At 34.6% G+C, this 22,462-nt stretch overlaps 1 protein-coding gene across 1 annotated transcript; it reads right to left on the bottom strand.

The window, feature by feature from the left end:
- Positions 1-6: 6 nt before the first annotated feature.
- Positions 7-20,348, bottom strand: LOC128992178 (mitochondrial nicotinamide adenine dinucleotide transporter SLC25A51-like). The gene is made up of 4 exons (XM_054415628.1): positions 20,193-20,348; positions 11,441-11,546; positions 9,045-9,247; positions 7-3,320 (listed from the first exon to the last, which is right to left on the bottom strand). The coding sequence occupies exons 3-4, from the start codon at positions 9,216-9,218 to the stop codon at positions 2,592-2,594; spliced, it is 903 nt and encodes a 300-aa protein (XP_054271603.1). The 5' UTR covers positions 9,219-9,247; positions 11,441-11,546; positions 20,193-20,348; the 3' UTR covers positions 7-2,591.
- Between the last annotated feature and the right edge of the window lie 2,114 nt (positions 20,349-22,462).

The following is a 22,462-nucleotide window of genomic DNA, read 5'->3' as shown; positions in this document are numbered from 1 at the left end:
ATTGGGCTAAAATTTACATAACATCCTCTTCTTGCATGTGTGGTTTACATTTTGAATCAGCCTTTTGTAAAGTAGCATATAACAACTTTATTTTCCTCTTGATCTCTGGATTGTAGGCTGGATTATTTTTTAATATATTATTTATTAAATTGCCCAAACAGATTAATTACTTCGTTAATAACAATATAAAAATTCAAATCAGTAGACGAGACAATGTTGTGTTCATCCATTTGTCACATGATGCATAAACTGTGTTACTTCGAACAAAATTCTTTTCGGTCTTACTAACTTGTTTTTCTGGCTAGTTTGAAAATTAGGAATACAATAGAAAATAAATTGTCCATTGTAAAGGCTTTCTCAGGATTTAGTGATTCAGGACAAGTCATTCAGAGGCTAACACATAAAATGTTACAGGTCAAACATTTTGATAAAAACATTTATTAACATTTTAATAACAAAATAGGCAATTCATATAAGCTAAACAATCACTTTATCTTACATATAAAGTAATGGTGTAGGTTTTTTAATGAGAACATACCAGCATACAGAAAATGACTTAAGTAGCATAATTGCTTAATAACACATGACATTCCAAATTTGACACAGATATGATAACAAATAAATTCACTTGAGCTAGGGCCTTTATTTATTGTTACAAATTGAGATAAGGACACCACCAAGGGAAGTGAGAATTTTAACCCTCGTGTTGAATGAAGTAATGCCTTGTCACTTTGTTATTGACTAAGATCAGCTGTTTCACTAGACAGGAGCATTTATTAAAATCCCAATGATCAAGAACAGCTGGGTCCAGTTTCAAACCATCAAAAAGCTACTGATGACATTTTCATTGCAAGGGGATCACTGTAACCAATCAGCTACATAATTCCGATTGGTTCAAAAGTTGATTTACATGCTATTGATCATTGGTTGTTTATTCATTGTTTCAAAACTGTCCAAACTTTCAAAATAAGTTAAAATTTAGTGTTTATCCCCAAAGTTTTACTGGTGTTGATATCTTATCAGACAGCCTTCATCTCAACGCAACTGTTAAAGCTTCTCATGATGGTCTTGAGAGAAAATAAGAATAGTAAAAATATGAACATTTCTAAATAGAACCTGATCTCTCTGTAAATCTACTTATATTCATCAGCTGGTTAATGGGAATAATTAATTTGTGCGATGTAAATATGTAAAAGATTAAGAGGACATTTTCAAGAAAGTGTGGTCAGATGAGCTAAAAAAGAGATAATCTTAAATATGATTACAACCAATTTTCTTTTCTTTAGATAATATATTTTTGTTTGAACAAAGATTGGTTTGATAAAGTGTTGATCGAAGTAAAGGAAATACCAAACATTGACCTGTTTCTAATTGAGGACCTAACACGCAATATAAGCACTGATAAGACACAACAAATTGTGAACTTCAACTGATTCAACAGGCAAATGATTATCTCAATCTCTTAAATATTTTCAAATACAATTAAATTCTTAGATGTACGTTTTTGGTAATGAAATTTATAGTGTCTTTTTAATGATTTAAGATTTTCAAGGTATTTAGTCGTAAATATATAACATCATTTTTCAGTGACAGGTTAGTATTTCAATTAATAGATTTAATACCTCCATTATTTATCAAATGAGGATTTTTTCATGATGAGAAAAGTAAAAGTAGGACTTTGTTACAATAACTGTGGATAAACCAAGGTTAAAAAAAAATAAATAAAAATAGAAAAAATATATTTTGAAGTTTAAAAAATGCAAACACCATAACATTCCCCGGAAATAATCTGTGATTATTCAATTAAAATGTACAGTATTATGATGCACTGATTGGTAACAATTTAATAATCTAAGCAAACAAATTTAAAGTCAAGTCAATTAAAATGTAGAGCCTGAGTAATTCCTAATATTTCAATTAGGAGTCCTTGGAGCCTAAACGTTTTAATTCATAAAACGATTAGAAAAGTAGAAAGAAATTTCTAATCACACAGTGCACTAGATATTAAAATTACAAACACTTTGGTTTTTGAAAAGATATTTTGAGATGGTGAATAACTCTTCAGCGGCTGTTTGAAATTAACAAAATTAACATTGCTCTTATGGCGGGAAAATCGAAGATGGCTGTTAGCCTGTATCTCTTGGAAAACAACAACTAAACTTCAAAGAAAATTGTTGATCTCACAGTGCACGAAACAAAGACTAAACTTAAATATTCAAAGACTAAACTTAAATATTTCAAATACAATCACTTTGGTATTTGAAAAAATATTTTTGGATGAACCATTTAACAGCGGTTTGAAATAATCCAAGATGTCCGCTAGCCTCCAACGACTCTTAAACCACAATACAGGACTAGTAATTTAATAGGATTGACACTCGTATAACATCAATGTTTCAAACTACACATAACTTCATAGAACATGAACTGTATATTACATAATCAAATGTACACCTAATGGCTATAATAGAACAAGTATATGTACAGATTCAGCATTTGGCGTAGTACGATTCAAACTAACAAAAATATACTTCACATATACACAGCTTAAAACAGCTGAAATACAATAAATAAAATTCAAATAAACTAACCTATTCTTGACTTAAAAGCTCTTTTAATTTCTCGTAAGCAACATTAATAATTCCCCAGCTAATGAAAGATCGGGTATAATTCATATGTACTCCTCGGTAAAACTTTCGCATACTGCCATCACGAGCGTAGTAAATCTCGCGAACAGCACCCCATGTCGATTGGTACGGCCCGCCGAGCCGACTTTGTACGTGAACCTTGATCACATTCAGAGGGTAAAACACTGTACTACCAACTGCTCCAATCACAGCACCAATGACAAATCCTTTCATTGTACTTCCAATTAAAGAATCTGCCTTAGGTAAAATGGCATCTGCTTGTTCTCGGGCCATGAAGAAGAACAAGTTCGACGGTCCGTTTCGCAATAATATCGGAACAAGACCGCGATAGAATTCTTTGATACCGTAATTTACTGCTATTACCCTGATGGCGTGCTGGGAGTTCTTGAACTCCGAGTGGAATTGACTATGCTGCATGAGAGTTTGTAGCCTCTCGAAGGGAGCAAGAATAGCTTCCGTCGTTCCTGCGATGTTGGCAGCTACGAAGGTACTGGTGACTTTGGGCACGCCCAGATCTACCAACCTTGAGCGACAGTTCTCGTAGATGCCGAACATGAGCGAGGTGGAGATGGACTTCTGGCATAGAGGAGGGAGAATACCACGATAGAGGAACAGAATACCTTCCTTAGACATTTGTCTGATTGCTCCGGAAACTCCAACATTGTGTAACATCTGCAGACAGGCAAATATAAAATATTAAAGTTGAGAGTCTAAGTTGAATATCTTAACCCTTGATTGGGCGCTTAACCTTTAAAACGTGAGACGGCGCATGCGGATGCTTTTTCTGCATCGCTTAATCATACAAATTTATTCAATTTAAATTGATTTTATCATTTTATCACGTAACTTTGCAGTTAAATTATAACTAAAGTGATAAGGAACACATTACTACATTCAGTGTTTAAAACTGTAGCCTACCTAGAATTTAAAAAAATTACTTGATTTGCTACCCACAATAATGGGAAGCTGGTCTTAGTGGTAGGGTGCGGGACTTTGATCCCCGAAGTCCAGGGTTCAAATCCGGCCAATCACTAATGGATTTTATTGAAATGATAATGCCGCAACCCTTAATCTCAGACTGAAGGAATGTAAAAACGCTTCTGTGCTGCAGCCTAGCAAAAAAATCTTAATAATTTATTTTACTTGTAACTTTTATATAATAACTACAAGACTGTAAACAGGGGTGCCCACAAGGGGGGGCTGTGACGCAGACTGCGTCATTGAAATTCTTGGGGGGGGGGCTCAAAAAATTCAAATGGGGGGGGGGTTGGCTAAAGCTATTTGCAACGTGACGACAATCCAACATATATTACGAAGTCGCCTGATAGAAAGTGGATTAATTAATGACAATAGTTATATTATTGAATTCAGTTAGTTAAATAGGATTTTAGGATGGTTTAGGATTCGTGTAGAAAGTTATTATTCAAGATTAGCAAGACGTGAGATCTAAGAGGGAGCGCACGGGCTAGCTCAACTGCTGAGATAGATAAAGATAACGCGTGGTACAAACACGTCCAGCTACACCGCGACTTAGCACAGAACGCTTTGTAGACATAAAGCTCGTTAAAATACAATCAAGTAGCATAGGCTACAATACTTAACACTATTGTGTAGATACTCGATTACCTGAGTTAATTAGGGAGGGGGAGTAATGAAAAATACGGTTAATCCAATATAGTATAAACACAGATGACAAACCAATTAAACAACCACCCATTAAACCCATTTAACACCGCTGTAAACAACCATTAACGTTACAATTTGCATTCTTATAAACGAAATTCAATATTGCACAATCATTATTATTGTGCAATAACATTATTATTGTTAATTTAAAATAATTTATCTTTGTTCAATTGTACAAACGGCAACGTTTAAAATTATAGCTAACTCAAACTCAACTAATAACTAACCAAACACTGCATTGATATTAAATAACGTAAATATTATAGGAACCTTTAGAAAGTGTTATAAGGTACTGTTCATGATAGACAGATAGGCTACCAATAGGTGCTGTATCACAGCATAGGAATTGATAGATAAGTAATAAAAAAGGGTAAAATTATATTTAGAGATAATTAAAACACTCTTAAAAAAGAATGTAACGAGAACAATCTTGTTATTCTTTTTCTTTGTTCTTCTGTTATTTAATAGGTTTCTCTTCAATTCATACACAAATTCAACAAGTCGCCATATTTAGGCCTACTCATTAGCCAATCACAGTCTTACTAAAGTTAAAGTTACCATGGTTACTAATCACTCAATCACAGTTTACTAAGCATTATATCGTCATCATTCCCCAGCTGTTGTATCTGAAATCTGTTGTAACATAGCGTACAGCAGACAGAAGTGTAAAACGGAGCAGACGATTGTTGGCGCAACGCAAGCGTTGTTTCCATATTTTCATCAAAGGAGCTGTAATGTTTCTAAAGGGAGGGAGAGGGGATCGTTATATCAAGAGAAAGACGCTGACAATTTCTTAAACAGAGATTACGCACGCTATATGGATATTCTGTTCTAGCAATAAAAAATTCCTTGAATTGGGGTGACTTATAAAACTCTAATTTTATTTATATAGAAAGCTAAGTTTTCCAGTCCTGTACAACACTGATTCACGGTCTTTTCCCCTTTTCCCAGTAATCAAAATTCAAGTACAACTTGATACACACAGAATCTCCGGTTCCCGACCTGGATGATGGCTAGTTATTTAATTTAATTTACAGTTACATATTACCCGTGATAGTAATAGTAGTATAGTAGTAGTAATAGTAGTTAGTAATAGTACCCGTGATAATCAAACCCGTTATGTAAGCCAAAGCCACACGGTTATTAATCTCACTTGGTTTTGGATTTGCTTAAAAACGTGATCGGAAATGGTTAGGGCCTACACAGTATTCGTAAACAACATTTATGTAAACACTAGCAGAGTACCCGTCCTTCATACGGAGTTGACATTTAAGTGTAAAATACTTACAGTATTGCAGTTATACTCTTAACTTAGCGTTTGCAATGGGGGAGGACACAGTTTGATAAAATTTGCTTCTTTAAATTTACGGTATACTATAGTATAGTATTACACAATACACATCTACCATAGCCATAATGTTCTACCACTTCACCTGATCAATAAAGAAAAATAAACTATTAACAATACTTTCTCCATATTCTATGGTATAGGAGGAGAAAGTAAAAATTCGCAAAATATCACAAATTATTCATGCAATTAAAAACATAAACATAACTGTAAACAATCCTACTTTGACAGTTTGTTCTCATTGCCAATCACAGTTTTTTATTGCTGCTTAGTTCAAATTAGCTGTTTTCATAAATGTAAAAAAAATAATAGGTCTGCACCCTGTTAGTAAATCTTATAACTTTTTAATACTTTATAATACTTATATATACTTAAATAGATATATACTTTAATAGAACCAACTTTTTTAGTAGAAACAGCTGACTGAATTCTTTAATTCCCTTTAAATATGGTTCACATAACTAGTCATAACTCATAAGGTTAACATGGGGAACTACAGAGCCACTGGGGCGGAGCCCAAAAGGATTTTTGAGATAAGAACATATAGTTAATTGAGCTATCATCATGCCAAATTTCAGCCCAATCCGTCCATTAGTTAATGCGTGATTGAACTTTAAACAAACTTTCACATTTATAATATTAGTAAGATATATCAGTGACGGCAAGAAAAAGGAATCTTTATCAAAACAGCTGTTCGTAATTTCATATAAGACGTCTTCTCTTAACAGATGAGTAGTATTTCATAAATGACGTATGTAGTAAACATGGAGAAAATGAACTAGAAATTCACACAAAATTGGGTTTTTTATCGTCCGTTATTTTATTTCCAAAATAGTGAGGCCATATTTTAATGGCTATAAGGACACTCTCGCCAATCCTGTAGATACAATTAAACCATTAGAATCATAATCGGTACTCTAGTTTTCTTTAGAGTAGGCTGCGTAAAATGCCTTCTGGGCCGTGACAGACTGACATAAATTGAGATAAGACATGTTTCAACTTCTTCTTAAAACGTAAAAATAACCCAAATATGTATAATTCTGAGCAATGTACAGACAAAACCATAACTTTATTTATATAGATTAACTGGGTTTGAATTTTAAATATCTAAAAAAAAAATTATAAAACTTCTTTTATAGTTTTACAAATAGTGCTGGGCGGGGGAATAATGTTTCTCATTTGTTGTGTACATCATTTATGGTGGGGGGGGGGGGCTGTTGCTCAATTGGGGGGGGGGGGTGCGTCATGAGTCTAGGGGGGGATGGGCACCCCTGCTGTAAAGTAATTTTTACAGTCAAATGTAAAACCCTACAGGAGTTAAAAATATTGAATAAAAATTGGCTTGCGCGGAGTTATACTTGCTCAGGAGACTTGACAATAATTTGGACAATAGCCACCAGCAGAGCCAGGTGTTATTAGCCATTAGAATGTGAGAGTCACGAGACTTGGCTTATACTAGTTGCCAAACCTTTAATAGAACCAGCTGTGAATGTAAAGTTATATTTTTAGAAAGTCGAAACAATCAATTAAAACTGTCAAAAAAGGGAAACTGTAATTTTTAATTTTACCAAAAATAATAATTTGAGTATATTTGATTGAGATTTCTTTATCAAATGATACATAAAGTTTGTCATCCAATTATTTCAAAGATAAGTGTAATGGCTGTATGGTTTTGTAACAGACCTTTGACCACTCAATTAAATCAAGACATAATTTAATTTCATATTTAACTAATTATCATCAATCACAAGTTAATTAAATAATGAATAACTAGATAGCAGAGACTGATCGGTTACTGGATATTGAAACAAATTAAAATCTACACGGGTAATATTGCTCATCCCAAGGGTCGATTCTGTAATGGCTTAAAACGTTGCTATTTGACTATCTGTAAGTGCTTTATGAAATGGCCGTGTCCAGTAAAAGTGCAACGGCCAACCTTAAATATGTCTTCAGAGACATTTTGGTAGAAATTAGGTAGGCTGTTTTGCACGTAACTGAATTTATCGGTTGTCTGTAGTACGTTTTACAGCACAAAGGTAAGGTTAGTTTATGCTGGTAACCATACCAGTACTTCTGCTGACTGATTATTACAATTCCCAAAGTCAAAAGTCACAATTAATTGCCAAGTCATCTCCAACTCAAGTAATGAAGGGTGGTGATAAGGCGTGAGAACTTATGCCACATGGTTATTTCTAATTTTAGGCTATTGATTTAAATTTAGTAGTAGGTTTAGTTAATTTATGATCATATTCAATAGGTTAACTAAATCTGAGTCAACCCTATGATAGGGAGCGAGCTGGCGTAGTGGTTAGAGCTTCAGTCCCTGAGGTCCTGGGTTCGATCCCCGCCAAGTCACGAATGGATTTGATCTAAGTGATAATGCCGTAACCCCTAGGTCTAGCCTTAAGTAACGTGAAAAACAATCCCAGGCTCGTGCCTAGCGTCCTAGGAAAAAAAATAAATAGATTTTTAGAGAAAGATACATCCAGCATTTTATTCATTGTGAATAATTAATAGGCCAACTCTGTACTTCTCAAAACGTCTCTAAAGCCGCATTTACAGTAGTTGCAGTTAGTCTGGGCGCGCGGACCCTTGTGTACTAGCCGTCCTGAGAACTCCACAGCCCACAACACTCAGCCGCTGCACTGACAGCTTCTCGTGTGGTCCAGATGTTTTTATAAATGAGCAATAAACACTCCCCTCTACACCCCCCGCCATAGCGCGGCCACGCGCCCAGACTAGCTGCGACTACTGTACACGAGGCCAGTACTGGCTTTGTACAGTAGAACCTTGATTAACAAGACTCTCATGGGGATTATAAAATAAGTCTGGTTATCAAGGCGGACTTCTTATTGAGGTTTGCAATAACATATGTTTAGAGGTAAAATAAATTCAAGGGGATTTGAAAAATTCACTTGTTATCAAGAGTGACTCGAGGGTCTTCTTATCGAGGTTCCATTGTACAAGAGCGGCTTAGCATTTATATATTATTTGGACACAAAACACGATTTATCCAAAAACTAGGTTAACGTTCTTAGCCTGAAGCAGCAAGAAACAGCTGTAGTTATTTATAAAACAAGGATCAGCTACGCAAAAGGTAATCTAAACCTTTTTAATCTTGATACAGAGGCTAACCCATTAAGAGTGCTTCAACTAAATTATTCTCTCTTATTTCAAGAAATATTTCACTTTTCTCTTTGGTTAAAGTACTAGTGGGCCATCAATCCGCCCTCTGGATAAAGGGATAAACCTATCCGTTGTCTTCAGCTGATCTACAATGAGTACATTTAATCTGAGCCACAATAGATAGGCTACCAAAATAATTCAAATATGGTGATTATAATTTTTAATCAACGTACCTGGCGAAAGATAATCTTGTTGAGCGGAAAAGTGATGGTGATGTTGACGATCGCAGCACCCCAGCCGCAAACAAACTCATTCAAATCAGAGTTTAATGCTAGCTTGGGGGTAGGAGGAGACATGGTTGATAAAACCGGCGGTTTTCCCTCTATTAAATTACCTTTGGATGACATCTTTGAGGACTGAATCACTGGACAATCTTCTGCAAACATGTACAAGTAAATAATTTCAACAATTATTGTTTGGAACCAAATTTTCACATTTACTTTTTGTTATTAGAGAGTTTTTGCACCTTACGTTAACTAAATACTTGCGTTAAATAATTGCTATCATAGCTCAATGGCTAACGCTTCCGACTATCACCCAGCAGACCCGGGTTCCATCCTCGGTCAAACCACACTTTTAGCAATAAGCCTTTACCCATTAACTTATAGCGGGTCCGCTATTTCAAAGGATTTATCGTAGTTTTTTATTGAACTGTTAAAGCCACAATTAAAGACAACCTAAGTTGAAAGTATATGCTGAGTTTATTTTTAAAGTGTAATTAGATTTCTTGCTTGGACTTTTCTTCAAAATTGATAAAAAACGTTTTAGATTCACCCTAAATTATGAAATACTGTAGTGTTATTAAAAGAAGTTCTATGTGAAACGTGAAAACCCTTTTGAAGATAATGGAAAGTGGAATGATATTGATCAGTTATAGCTCCTAAAGCTGATAAAGTTCAAATGATCTCTATAACTACAAAATCAATCACAACCAAGTACAGGGTGCTTATAAAAAAACTTTACAACTTCAAACAACCATAGAACCTTAATTTTTTTCACATAAAGCTATGAAATAACAATCAAAGTCTAGGAAATTGTTTCAAGTTTTTGTAAATTTGAAGGAGTTTTTACCAACTTCAATATGTTTTCTTGCACACAAACAATTGTCTAAATTCCAGTTCGGACCAAACACGGCCTGTGTTTGGAAACATCAACAATCAGAGTATAAATGTTTCCATTGATATATTAGAGAATTTTGCTATTCCATAACTAGAAGGATTACAACACAATTTAATTTTTCAAGGGAACAGTGCTCCTTTGCACTGGAGAGACTTTGTCTGAGATTATCTGGATAGGTTATTCTTAAACCATTGGATTGGCCATTATGGGCCAACTTCTTGTCCTCCTAGGCCATCAGATATTATCTTGTGTGACTTTTTTATGTGGAGCTTAGTTAAGGATTGTGTCTTTGCCAATTAAATTAATACAAAAAAAATAACTAAGTTAATAGAACGAATCAGGAGAGTGTTTGCTAAAATAAATTGTGTTATTTGAGGTCATGTTTGGTCCAAACTGGCATTTAGACTTGATTTTGTGTGCAAATAACGGAAAATACTCGAAGTAACGGAAACTTCTTATTATATGCACCCAAACTTAAAATGATTTCCAAGACTTTGATTGTTATTTGATAGATTTAAATGGAATATAAAGGATATATGGTTGTTTGAAGTTATAAAGTTTTTTATAAACACCCTGTATATTGCACAATCCTAACCTCCAAGCATTGATAAATATAAAACCTCTGCTCCATTTTAAGTTTAGTGTTAGCGATAAATGTAATTTTGACGGAGATGCAAAAACTTTAGCCTAAATTAGGCCCTCATATGTTGAACACTAAACGCTTTTTTTTAACGTTGAGCGTTTGCATTTAGAAAGATTTTTTTTTTTAGAAGATGCAAAACTTCTCTAATAATTAGTTTTGATAATTAAAATGTTTGACAAAGACAACAGTAGTTGGATTATTTTTATGCACAATTCTTTAATCATGTAAAAATTTCTTATTGAAATACATTTCAATCTGGTTATCAAAGAGATAAAACCCCAAATAAGATATAGTCTACAGTAGATCGTGTCAATTGGCATAGTTTGTGGGAGGGATGAGGGAAGGGCTCACACAAGTAGACGCTAGTGGTATTAAATGAACTCAACAGCAAATTCTGGTTGAGATTAATAGGTACAAAATAACAACTGTGGTTATGGGAAGGGCCTGCTTGTCATTCTATTTGACACAAACTATACTACATTTTATTTAGATATTTCATGCAATATAAATTATATTTATTGTTAAAATATATACTGTAGGTATACCGGTATGATCGACAGACCATCTTACTAAAACAACATTCTGTTTAAAGTTATTATTTGGAATTTATTAGGAGTTTATGGCTTGTAGCGATAAATGTAATTTTTACGGAGATGCAAAAACCTTAAATTAGGTGCTCTTATGTTAAATGCCAAACGCTATGTATAACGTTGAGCGTTTACAAAATATCAGTCACTCTTTTGATTAATGTTAAATTGACTTAATTTGCTCCACTTAATGAATAAAAAATATCTCTTTGTCTCCTACCTCATACTAGAGAAGCCAGGAACCTTTTTGTCTGTTGATTTACTTTCCCATCTAACAATTGAAGATGATTGGTACCGGTTCTACTATATCCATGATGTTGCTGAACCTAAAAGAAGTGCAAATTAATTATCATAACTGAGGAAATAACTCAAAACTCAAAAAGTAAGTAAGTTTTGGTTTGGATACCATTACAGAGAAGTGTAACTATACTGTAGCCCAACTACTGAAGCAACTATTGTTCTAAACCTACTGTAATAGGAGGGTCAAATATTGTAAAGAGGAAGTGTTTGGCAATGTTGTGTGAGTAGGCTGGTAGTGTTGTTAAACAATAACTTGTTGTGCTGACCTACTGAAGGCTGTTGCTTTAAGTAGGCCAGTGCACTTGATCAGGGGGTCAGTTTTGGTGGGTAGTGTTTGTGAGGTGCACCGGAGGACAGGGTCCTGCTGGGGGAGCTGGAGCCCAAGGCCCTTGGCCTTGGGTCCAGGTAAGACAATGTAAAGGGTTTTCAAAATTGGGGTTTAGAGTCTTTTCCAAATTGGGGTTTAAGTTACTAACTTATTTATACAGTGTCAGTCTACTCTACCTTTTTGATTGTTGGTTTAGCTTTGTGTTCTTTGTGTTGTTTTGAGTAATTAATAAAGTTGGGTTTTGTAAGCGAGTGCTGAGTTTCATTCCTGAGCTACGTCACCCAAAGTAGCGGTGGTATTCCAAGGGGGAAACGACCGTTAAAAGGTGATGGAAGCGCCGGGAGTTTTGTAATTTTTTTTACAAAACTTCGATCTTGGTACCTCTTGGGCAAAATAATTGGCTTTAATTTTTGGGGTTCTTTTAGTGCAGAAAAATTTTGGTTTTTTGAATATATTTTTTTTTTTATTTGTAATCACCACTTTGGTGCAGTTTTTAATCAGTTCTATTTGGGGGTTTAGTGTTTTTTGGGACAGCAGTGAAGGGCTGGAATGCCGTAAATGTGAAGTTTTCAGTGTTATTTTATGTGAGTCTATGTGTCATGTGCGGGTTGCACGTTAGTTCGATATGTGTTCGTGTTTGGTTACACGAGTGTTCTAAGCGACATGTGCGGGTTGCACGTGAGTTCGATATGAGTTCGTGTTGGGTTACACGAGTGTTCTATGCGTCATGTGCGGGTTGCACGTGAGTTCGATATGTGTTCGTGTTCGGTTACACGAGTGTTCTATGCGTCATGTGCGGGTTGCACGTGAGTTCGATATGTGTTCATTGAGTTTATTGTGTATCGTGTTTGGAAGCACGAGAGTTTTGCGTTATGTGCTGAGTGCACATGGCTGTTAAATGTTACGTGCTGGATGCACGAGGTATTATGAGTTGTGCTGGATGCACAGGGTTTACTTTTGTTATGTGCTGGGAGCACAAGATGAATTTGTGTTACGTGCTGAGTGCACGAGGTACTTTTTTACTTTATGCTAAGTGCTAGCTGCACAAGGTTTTTATTTGTCCTGTGCTGGATGCACATGTGTAATGTGTGTTTCAGATGTTGTTTGCTGTGCACAAGTGTGTGTATTTGCCTGGTTAAATTTGTGTTGAATCTGGGATCTTGTAGTTCCCACGTTTCTTGATTATGAGATTCTGTGGTTGCAGACCTGCTATTTCTACACTCTAAAGTGTATATTGTGCGAATAATGTGGCAGACACATGTTGTCAAACTAGTCTGTTTCAGCTCTTTATGCGCGGTAGATGCAGTGAATAATGGATCAATATATTATATTTTGTAGAAGTAGTTTGAGGGATAGTTAATTATTTATAGTGTATTATGGTGTACTGTTTTAGAAATATATTTGAGCTTAAACTTTAATTTGATAGTAATATATTTTTTTCAGATGGGGATTTTTACAAATGGTTAATACTGTTAATGATTAGAGTAGGTGTTCATGTTGATATTTCAGAGTATAGCACGAGCAAAGTTGCGGTGAGAGTAGTCAGCATGTTTGTAGGCTGAGGAATGCTGAGCGTGGTGTAAATGGCCTCTCTGTGACCTGACCTTGCTGAGTGCTGACCGTGTTGTGTTACACTGTTTACCTTTTAATACTGATGCTCTAGAGTTTGCTTTGGGAAATCAGCAATGCATGAATGTTTTATTTTGGGAACAAATTTTTGTTTTTACAGGTGATACGATTGTTGGAGAAATTTTAAAAGGGAAATTGGTTTTGCTTACGGGTTAGATTGTAACGATTTGGGCCCAAATCATTTTTTCCAGCAACCTTTTGTTATGCAATTTCATTGGGAAATTATATATGCCATTTTTAAGTGCATTTTTGAAATAACACATTGAAGCTAAAATTTAACTTGTTTTTAATATGGAAGCAAACATAATTTCACTCAATGTTATGAGGAGAAATGACCAAAATGTTGGTAAACTTTTAAACATAAATTATGTAAGCTATATTGAATGGGGTAGTTTGAACATTTTAAACTATTATTTTGACAATTATAAATTGTGTTTGTGTTTTAAAAATGCTATGGGAAAGTCTAATTTTATTGGAAGATGATTTTGTTTTGTTTTTTCTTTGTTTATACTATTTTAGAGATAAATTGTATCATATTTCACAAAGGTGGCAACTGTATTGGGAAATAATGTTTTAAACGTTGCAATAGTGTCCTTTAGTGAATTTAATAGTCTCACAAAATTTAAAGACACAGACGGATTATGTATTAAAAGAATATTTTATTGAGATATATTTTGTTGTTTAGATTTTTAATTATCAGGGACTTTAATGGGAGACAAATTGAATATTTTTGTTTATTCAGAATTAAATTAAATTATACTAGAAATGAAAGACTGTTCCATCATTTATTGTTTTAAATGCTTTGAAAAAGGTTATATTTGAAGAATTTAAAGTAAATCAATCTGAAATTATTTATAATGTTTTGTTGTTTAATCGTAGAGGCCAATGATTTGTTAAGGTAACACATTCCAAACACTTCCCTTAGTTTCAATAATTTTTGTTTCAATGTTGGTTGTTTTGTTTTGTTCTTAATGTGAGTTTGAGAATTTCTTTAAAAGTCTAGGGTTTTTTTATAAATTATATGTTGTATTTGTTGTGAGTTATATGTTTGTGTAGGCTTCCTATTTACCCATCCCCACTGACCAACTGTAGACAAGGCTACAAGAACTTCATGATTTGCCCTGTTATCTTCAACATTGTGATCGGAGGAAGAGACTTTGTCAAACTCAATGAAAACTGGGGAAACGCAGCTGGGGGCAAGGGCTTTTAAGAAGAGGAGAACTTCAGGCTGCAGTACACTCAATCAATGGCAAAAGCAGTCCAACATCATTGTCAACCAAAGTCGATTCATCATCAATGCTGTCAAGGAACGCTGGATGGACTACAGACTATAGACACCGAAGTGGGAGACATCGCAGAAGACATGGCTGTGGTCAAACATCTGAAGACCAACGACTGTTCGAGGAGGCTTTATCAACGCAACTGCTGAGGAAGTCAGCAAACAGTTGGTCAGTTCTTCCCCTCCTAAACCTTATTTTGATTTTGTTTAGGTACAATTTTAAAAGATTTTAATCAGTTTTGGTTATTAATTTTTTTTTTTCTGAGTGGATGTATCTATGTAGTTGAGACGCTGGGGACATCGTCTGGAGGAAATGGGGGGATGTAATAGGAGGGTCAAATATTGTAAAGAGGAAGTGTTTGGCAATGTTGTGTGAGTAGGCTGGTAGTGTTGTTAAACAATAACTTGTTGTGCTGACCTACTGAAGGCTGTTGCTTTAAGTAGGCCAGTGCACTTGATCAGGGGGTCAGTTTTGGTGGGTAGTGTTTGTGAGGTGCACCGGAGGACAGGGTCCTGCTGGGGGAGCTGGAGCCCAAGGCCCTTGGCCTTGGGTCCAGGTAAGACAATGTAAAGGGTTTTCAAAATTGGGGTTTAGAGTCTTTTCCAAATTGGGGTTTAAGTTACTAACTTATTTATACAGTGTCAGTCTACTCTACCTTTTTGATTGTTGGTTTAGCTTTGTGTTCTTTGTGTTGTTTTGAGTAATTAATAAAGTTGGGTTTTGTAAGCGAGTGCTGAGTTTCATTCCTGAGCTACGTCACCCAAAGTAGCGGTGGTATTCCAAGGGGGAAACGACCGTTAAAAGGTGATGGAAGCGCCGGGAGTTTTGTAATTTTTTTTACAAAACTTCGATCTTGGTACCTCTTGGGCAAAATAATTGGCTTTAATTTTTGGGGTTCTTTTAGTGCAGAAAAATTTTGGTTTTTTGAATATATTTTTTTTTTTATTTGTAATCACCACTTTGGTGCAGTTTTTAATCAGTTCTATTTGGGGGTTTAGTGTTTTTTGGGACAGCAGTGAAGGGCTGGAATGCCGTAAATGTGAAGTTTTCAGTGTTATTTTATGTGAGTCTATGTGTCATGTGCGGGTTGCACGTTAGTTCGATATGTGTTCGTGTTTGGTTACACGAGTGTTCTAAGCGACATGTGCGGGTTGCACGTGAGTTCGATATGAGTTCGTGTTGGGTTACACGAGTGTTCTATGCGTCATGTGCGGGTTGCACGTGAGTTCGATATGTGTTCGTGTTCGGTTACACGAGTGTTCTATGCGTCATGTGCGGGTTGCACGTGAGTTCGATATGTGTTCATTGAGTTTATTGTGTATCGTGTTTGGAAGCACGAGAGTTTTGCGTTATGTGCTGAGTGCACATGGCTGTTAAATGTTACGTGCTGGATGCACGAGGTATTATGAGTTGTGCTGGATGCACAGGGTTTACTTTTGTTATGTGCTGGGAGCACAAGATGAATTTGTGTTACGTGCTGAGTGCACGAGGTACTTTTTTACTTTATGCTAAGTGCTAGCTGCACAAGGTTTTTATTTGTCCTGTGCTGGATGCACATGTGTAATGTGTGTTTCAGATGTTGTTTGCTGTGCACAAGTGTGTGTATTTGCCTGGTTAAATTTGTGTTGAATCTGGGATCTTGTAGTTCCCACGTTTCTTGATTATGAGATTCTGTGGTTGCAGACCTGCTATTTCTACACTCTAAAGTGTATATTGTGCGAATAATGTGGCAGACACATGTTGTCAAACTAGTCTGTTTCAGCTCTTTATGCGCGGTAGATGCAGTGAATAATGGATCAATATATTATATTTTGTAGAAGTAGTTTGAGGGATAGTTAATTATTTATAGTGTATTATGGTGTACTGTTTTAGAAATATATTTGAGCTTAAACTTTAATTTGATAGTAATATATTTTTTTCAGATGGGGATTTTTACAAATGGTTAATACTGTTAATGATTAGAGTAGGTGTTCATGTTGATATTTCAGAGTATAGCACGAGCAAAGTTGCGGTGAGAGTAGTCAGCATGTTTGTAGGCTGAGGAATGCTGAGCGTGGTGTAAATGGCCTCTCTGTGACCTGACCTTGCTGAGTGCTGACCGTGTTGTGTTACACTGTTTACCTTTTAATACTGATGCTCTAGAGTTTGCTTTGGGAAATCAGCAATGCATGAATGTTTTATTTTGGGAACAAATTTTTGTTTTTACAGGTGATACGATTGTTGGAGAAATTTTAAAAGGGAAATTGGTTTTGCTTACGGGTTAGATTGTAACGATTTGGGCCCAAATCATTTTTTCCAGCAACCTTTTGTTATGCAATTTCATTGGGAAATTATATATGCCATTTTTAAGTGCATTTTTGAAATAACACATTGAAGCTAAAATTTAACTTGTTTTTAATATGGAAGCAAACATAATTTCACTCAATGTTATGAGGAGAAATGACCAAAATGTTGGTAAACTTTTAAACATAAATTATGTAAGCTATATTGAATGGGGTAGTTTGAACATTTTAAACTATTATTTTGACAATTATAAATTGTGTTTGTGTTTTAAAAATGCTATGGGAAAGTCTAATTTTATTGGAAGATGATTTTGTTTTGTTTTTTCTTTGTTTATACTATTTTAGAGATAAATTGTATCATATTTCACAAAGGTGGCAACTGTATTGGGAAATAATGTTTTAAACGTTGCAATAGTGTCCTTTAGTGAATTTAATAGTCTCACAAAATTTAAAGACACAGACGGATTATGTATTAAAAGAATATTTTATTGAGATATATTTTGTTGTTTAGATTTTTAATTATCAGGGACTTTAATGGGAGACAAATTGAATATTTTTGTTTATTCAGAATTAAATTAAATTATACTAGAAATGAAAGACTGTTCCATCATTTATTGTTTTAAATGCTTTGAAAAAGGTTATATTTGAAGAATTTAAAGTAAATCAATCTGAAATTATTTATAATGTTTTGTTGTTTAATCGTAGAGGCCAATGATTTGTTAAGGTAACACATTCCAAACACTTCCCTTAGTTTCAATAATTTTTGTTTCAATGTTGGTTGTTTTGTTTTGTTCTTAATGTGAGTTTGAGAATTTCTTTAAAAGTCTAGGGTTTTTTTATAAATTATATGTTGTATTTGTTGTGAGTTATATGTTTGTGTAGGCTTCCTATTTACCCATCCCCACTGACCAACTGTAGACAAGGCTACAAGAACTTCATGATTTGCCCTGTTATCTTCAACATTGTGATCGGAGGAAGAGACTTTGTCAAACTCAATGAAAACTGGGGAAACGCAGCTGGGGGCAAGGGCTTTTAAGAAGAGGAGAACTTCAGGCTGCAGTACACTCAATCAATGGCAAAAGCAGTCCAACATCATTGTCAACCAAAGTCGATTCATCATCAATGCTGTCAAGGAACGCTGGATGGACTACAGACTATAGACACCGAAGTGGGAGACATCGCAGAAGACATGGCTGTGGTCAAACATCTGAAGACCAACGACTGTTCGAGGAGGCTTTATCAACGCAACTGCTGAGGAAGTCAGCAAACAGTTGGTCAGTTCTTCCCCTCCTAAACCTTATTTTGATTTTGTTTAGGTACAATTTTAAAAGATTTTAATCAGTTTTGGTTATTAATTTTTTTTTTTCTGAGTGGATGTATCTATGTAGTTGAGACGCTGGGGACATCGTCTGGAGGAAATGGGGGGATGTAATAGGAGGGTCAAATATTGTAAAGAGGAAGTGTTTGGCAATGTTGTGTGAGTAGGCTGGTAGTGTTGTTAAACAATAACTTGTTGTGCTGACCTACTGAAGGCTGTTGCTTTAAGTAGGCCAGTGCACTTGATCAGGGGGTCAGTTTTGGTGGGTAGTGTTTGTGAGGTGCACCGGAGGACAGGGTCCTGCTGGGGGATCTGGGTAAGACAATGTAAAGGGTTTTCAAAATTGGGGTTTAGAGTCTTTTCCAAATTGGGGTTTAAGTTACTAACTTATTTAGACAGTGTCAGTCTACTCTACCTTTTTGATTGTTGGTTTAGCTTTGTGTTCTTTGTGTTGTTTTGAGTAATTAATAAAGTTGGGTTTTGTAAGCGAGTGCTGAGTTTCATTCCTGAGCTACGTCACCCAAAGTAGCGGTGGTATTCCAAGAGGAATACCGACCGTTACACTACAATTTAAAAAGATTAATAAGTAATGGCTTTAACAAAAAATATTTAACAAAACCAAATCTTTGGTTCAACTTACAAATATTAACATCATGGTCCATGTGGCTGAATGATGCCAAATTATCAATTACTTATGATATAGCAGGGGTCTAGGCATATAGAATTTTTTTTTTAATTAACCTGTATGGTTAAGTTTTATTTAGGTTTTGGTTTTTTTTCAAGTTTCAGTGTCCACAAAAGTGGCATTTAAAAACAAAAGCTTCAATGAAATGCGGTTCAAATCACAGGATAAACTTAATGTTGGTGTATAACTTAGTCTATCCCGGAAATGAAATCCACCACTTCACACCAAAGCCCATTATGCCAATGCCAACCATTGACTAGTCCAACAACTGTTTGGGTCAGTCCCCAACAATGTCAAAAATACGACATAACTCATCCAGCAGTTTTAGGGATGTGTCAGATGATGCCAGTACCTCATAAAATAAACATTTTAAAAAATGTCATGAGGTATCTAACTTAAATCAAAAAAATAAACGTCCTCAATACAACTGAATTAAGACAGTTATATCTGAATTAATTACGGACTCTAATGAGCTCCTATTAAGCCCAAACCAAGTAAGTTACCTAACTCAAATCTAACACCAGTAAGTTAATAGTTATTTAAGTACCTAGGCCTATTGCATATTCTACCCAAACTACTTTCAACCCAGTTTACCCATACGTATGTGGCTATTAGTTTTGTTCAGTAGCCAATAATTAGGGTACAGTTCCACAGAGAATCTGCAATAAATAAGCTAGAAAAATAGGGGAAATCACTGCTCCCACCCAGACTGAATTGGGTTTTGTGATTAGGTTTAGGAAGAGGTTAGTTACCTTCAAATGCTCTTTATCTCAAAAAAGGGGAAAATATGCTTTCGGCCTGTCACCCAGGTTATCTATGGTTAAAATATATGAAATTATCTATGACTATCAATAGTAGAGGAGTTATCGATTGACAATAGTTTTAGTTTGATATTATGATGAAGTCAGATATCTACCAATGTTTTGTCGCAAAAAAAAAACACAACTTTGGTGGAGTGCAAGTAAGGTAGGTAATTTGAAATTTAGTCTTCATAACCTGTACAATAATAGCCTATCTTATCAATGGCCTATCTTATTTCGTTTGGAAAATATTAAATACATTAAAAACGTCAACTGAATTTGGGTCGAGCCTTACAAATGTTTTCTTGAAAGGAATAGCCTAGGCTATCATGGTTTAGAAAAATACTCACCAAGCAAATGTAGCCAACAAAGTAATTGAACTAAATCATGGCAAATTGTATCATACACACCATAATCGATTCTTAAACACTCAACAATAATGACTTTTCACTCATTCGTTATTCATAAGTTAATAATAATTTCCTACCTAATCCTCATCTTAGTGTTTGGTATCGATATCCGATATATCGGAAATATCGATATTTTGGTTCCGATATATCGATATTTTTATATCGATATTAGACTTCCGATATTATCGGGATATCGATATTTTACTTCGATATTATCGTTAGAATTAATTTTAGCAATTTTTCAAAGAATAATGCAAGAATAAAATACAGTTTAATCTTTTCTGAACTTGTTTAGCAGTTATTAAATATTATTAATAACAAATTTATTTGTAGGCCTACACACAAACTATTTCATGTACCTATCTAGTTAAAAATATATTTTTTAACTGGTTGCCTCTGCCTGCATTTGAATAGTGAGTTGGCACGGTTGGCAGAAGTGGAGTGCCAAAATGAGGTGACGGCAGTGAAAACCAAACAAAACCATTAAATTCTCATTTGTTGTATAAAGGTACTTTCCTGTTAAAGGGAACATTCATTATTATCGATGATTTATTTTCGATATATCGATATTTTTGTTTTACTTCACGATTGGTATTCCTTCTGTTTTAATATCTTCAAACGCATTTATTAAGAACTAACCTTGTCTAGGCAAAAATAATAGTATATATATTGGATTAGGACATGAAACTATTCTAAACTAACCTAACATAACTAACCAAACTTGCTGTATAGGCTAAGTTACCGTTTCAAAATTCCATTTGATAACAGAAAAGGCATATGGGGAATAGGCTATCAAACGGATTTTTGAAATGTTACAGCAAGTTTGGTTGGTTAGGTTAGTTTAGAATAGTTTCATTTCAATATACAATTTTTTTAATTGTTTGTTGATACTGAACAATATTTATTTACTGTATCCTATATCGTACTTGTCAGCTGATATGTTTCAATTTGTTACCATCAATATATCGGATGGAAAACAAAACTATCGATATATCGAAAATAAATCATCGATAATAATGAATGTTCCCTTTAACAGGAAAGTACCATTTTTTTGTACACAAGCCTAAAAAATTATAAATTGTAAACAATTTAACGTCATATGTGTGCAGCTAACTGCTGTTCATGGTGGTACTTTCCTGTTAAAGGGAACATTCATTATTATCGATTATTTCTTTTTGAATATCGATATTTTATTTTCCTATCCGATATATTGATTATAACAAATTAAAACATATCAGCTGACAACTTCGATAAGGATAGGCTAATATTGTTCAGTATTAACAAAGGTACTTTCCTTCTAAAGGGACATTTTTATATCAATGATTTCTTTTGATGACATATCGATATTTTTTTTACCAAACCGTCTGTATATATTCCTTTGTTTTAATATCTTCAAACGCATTTTTTTTAAATTGTTTGTTAAGGTAATTTCCTGTTAAAGGGAAGCATTGCGTTAGCATTCCAATTCCATTAATTTTTAACGATATTTTTCCGATATATCGATATTTTTGGTCCGATATTATCGGAATATCGATATTGAGGCTCCGATATTATCGTCGATATAAATATCGATATTTTCTTTCGATATCCCAACACTACCATCTCATTCCTCCCTCACCTTAAATTCTACTTGGCTTTTGGCTTGGACTTGGACTTGGACTTGACACTTGAGAGTTTTTTTGAGCCAGCTGACGAGTGATGTGCATTGATGAGAAGCAGTAGACGCAGTAAGTAGACAAAACTTAACCATAGACCACAGAGCATGACCAATTCAAGTAACTCTTTGCTCTCTAGTGATATATAGACATAGGCAACTAAGTTTGCGCTGTTATGATAGATTATTTAATCCACTCTCTTACCATAGATAAATAGAATAAATATTTGTCTATGCTCTTACCTATGGGATGTTCTATATTAATTTGTTTATTTTACACCGAAACAACATTTTACATAGTACATTTCTTTGTCTTATTTTCTATAGCCATACAACGTGATTACAAAGTGGAATGCAGAAATGCAAAACTTGTAGCTATGCCTAACGGTAAATAGAGATTTTATTTTTTTCATTGTCTATTGATATGGAATAGTAAGCAGTATTTTAAATCTATACTTTATTGAGCAAAGTTTATCAATCTGAGCCATTTGACAATACGTAATCAAATAAAAGGCAATTAGCTATTTCAACTTAGAATTAATATTTTCTGGCTGTA

The sequence above is a fragment of the Macrosteles quadrilineatus genome, unplaced genomic scaffold, assembly GCF_028750875.1.
Source record: "Macrosteles quadrilineatus isolate MER2022 unplaced genomic scaffold, UCM_ALF_1.0 Scaffold_4__1_contigs__length_99947679, whole genome shotgun sequence".
In the NCBI taxonomy this organism is placed as follows: Eukaryota; Metazoa; Arthropoda; class Insecta; order Hemiptera; family Cicadellidae; genus Macrosteles; species Macrosteles quadrilineatus.
Note: the sequence above shows the minus strand (reverse complement) of the source record. Positions and strands in the feature narration are given on the sequence as shown.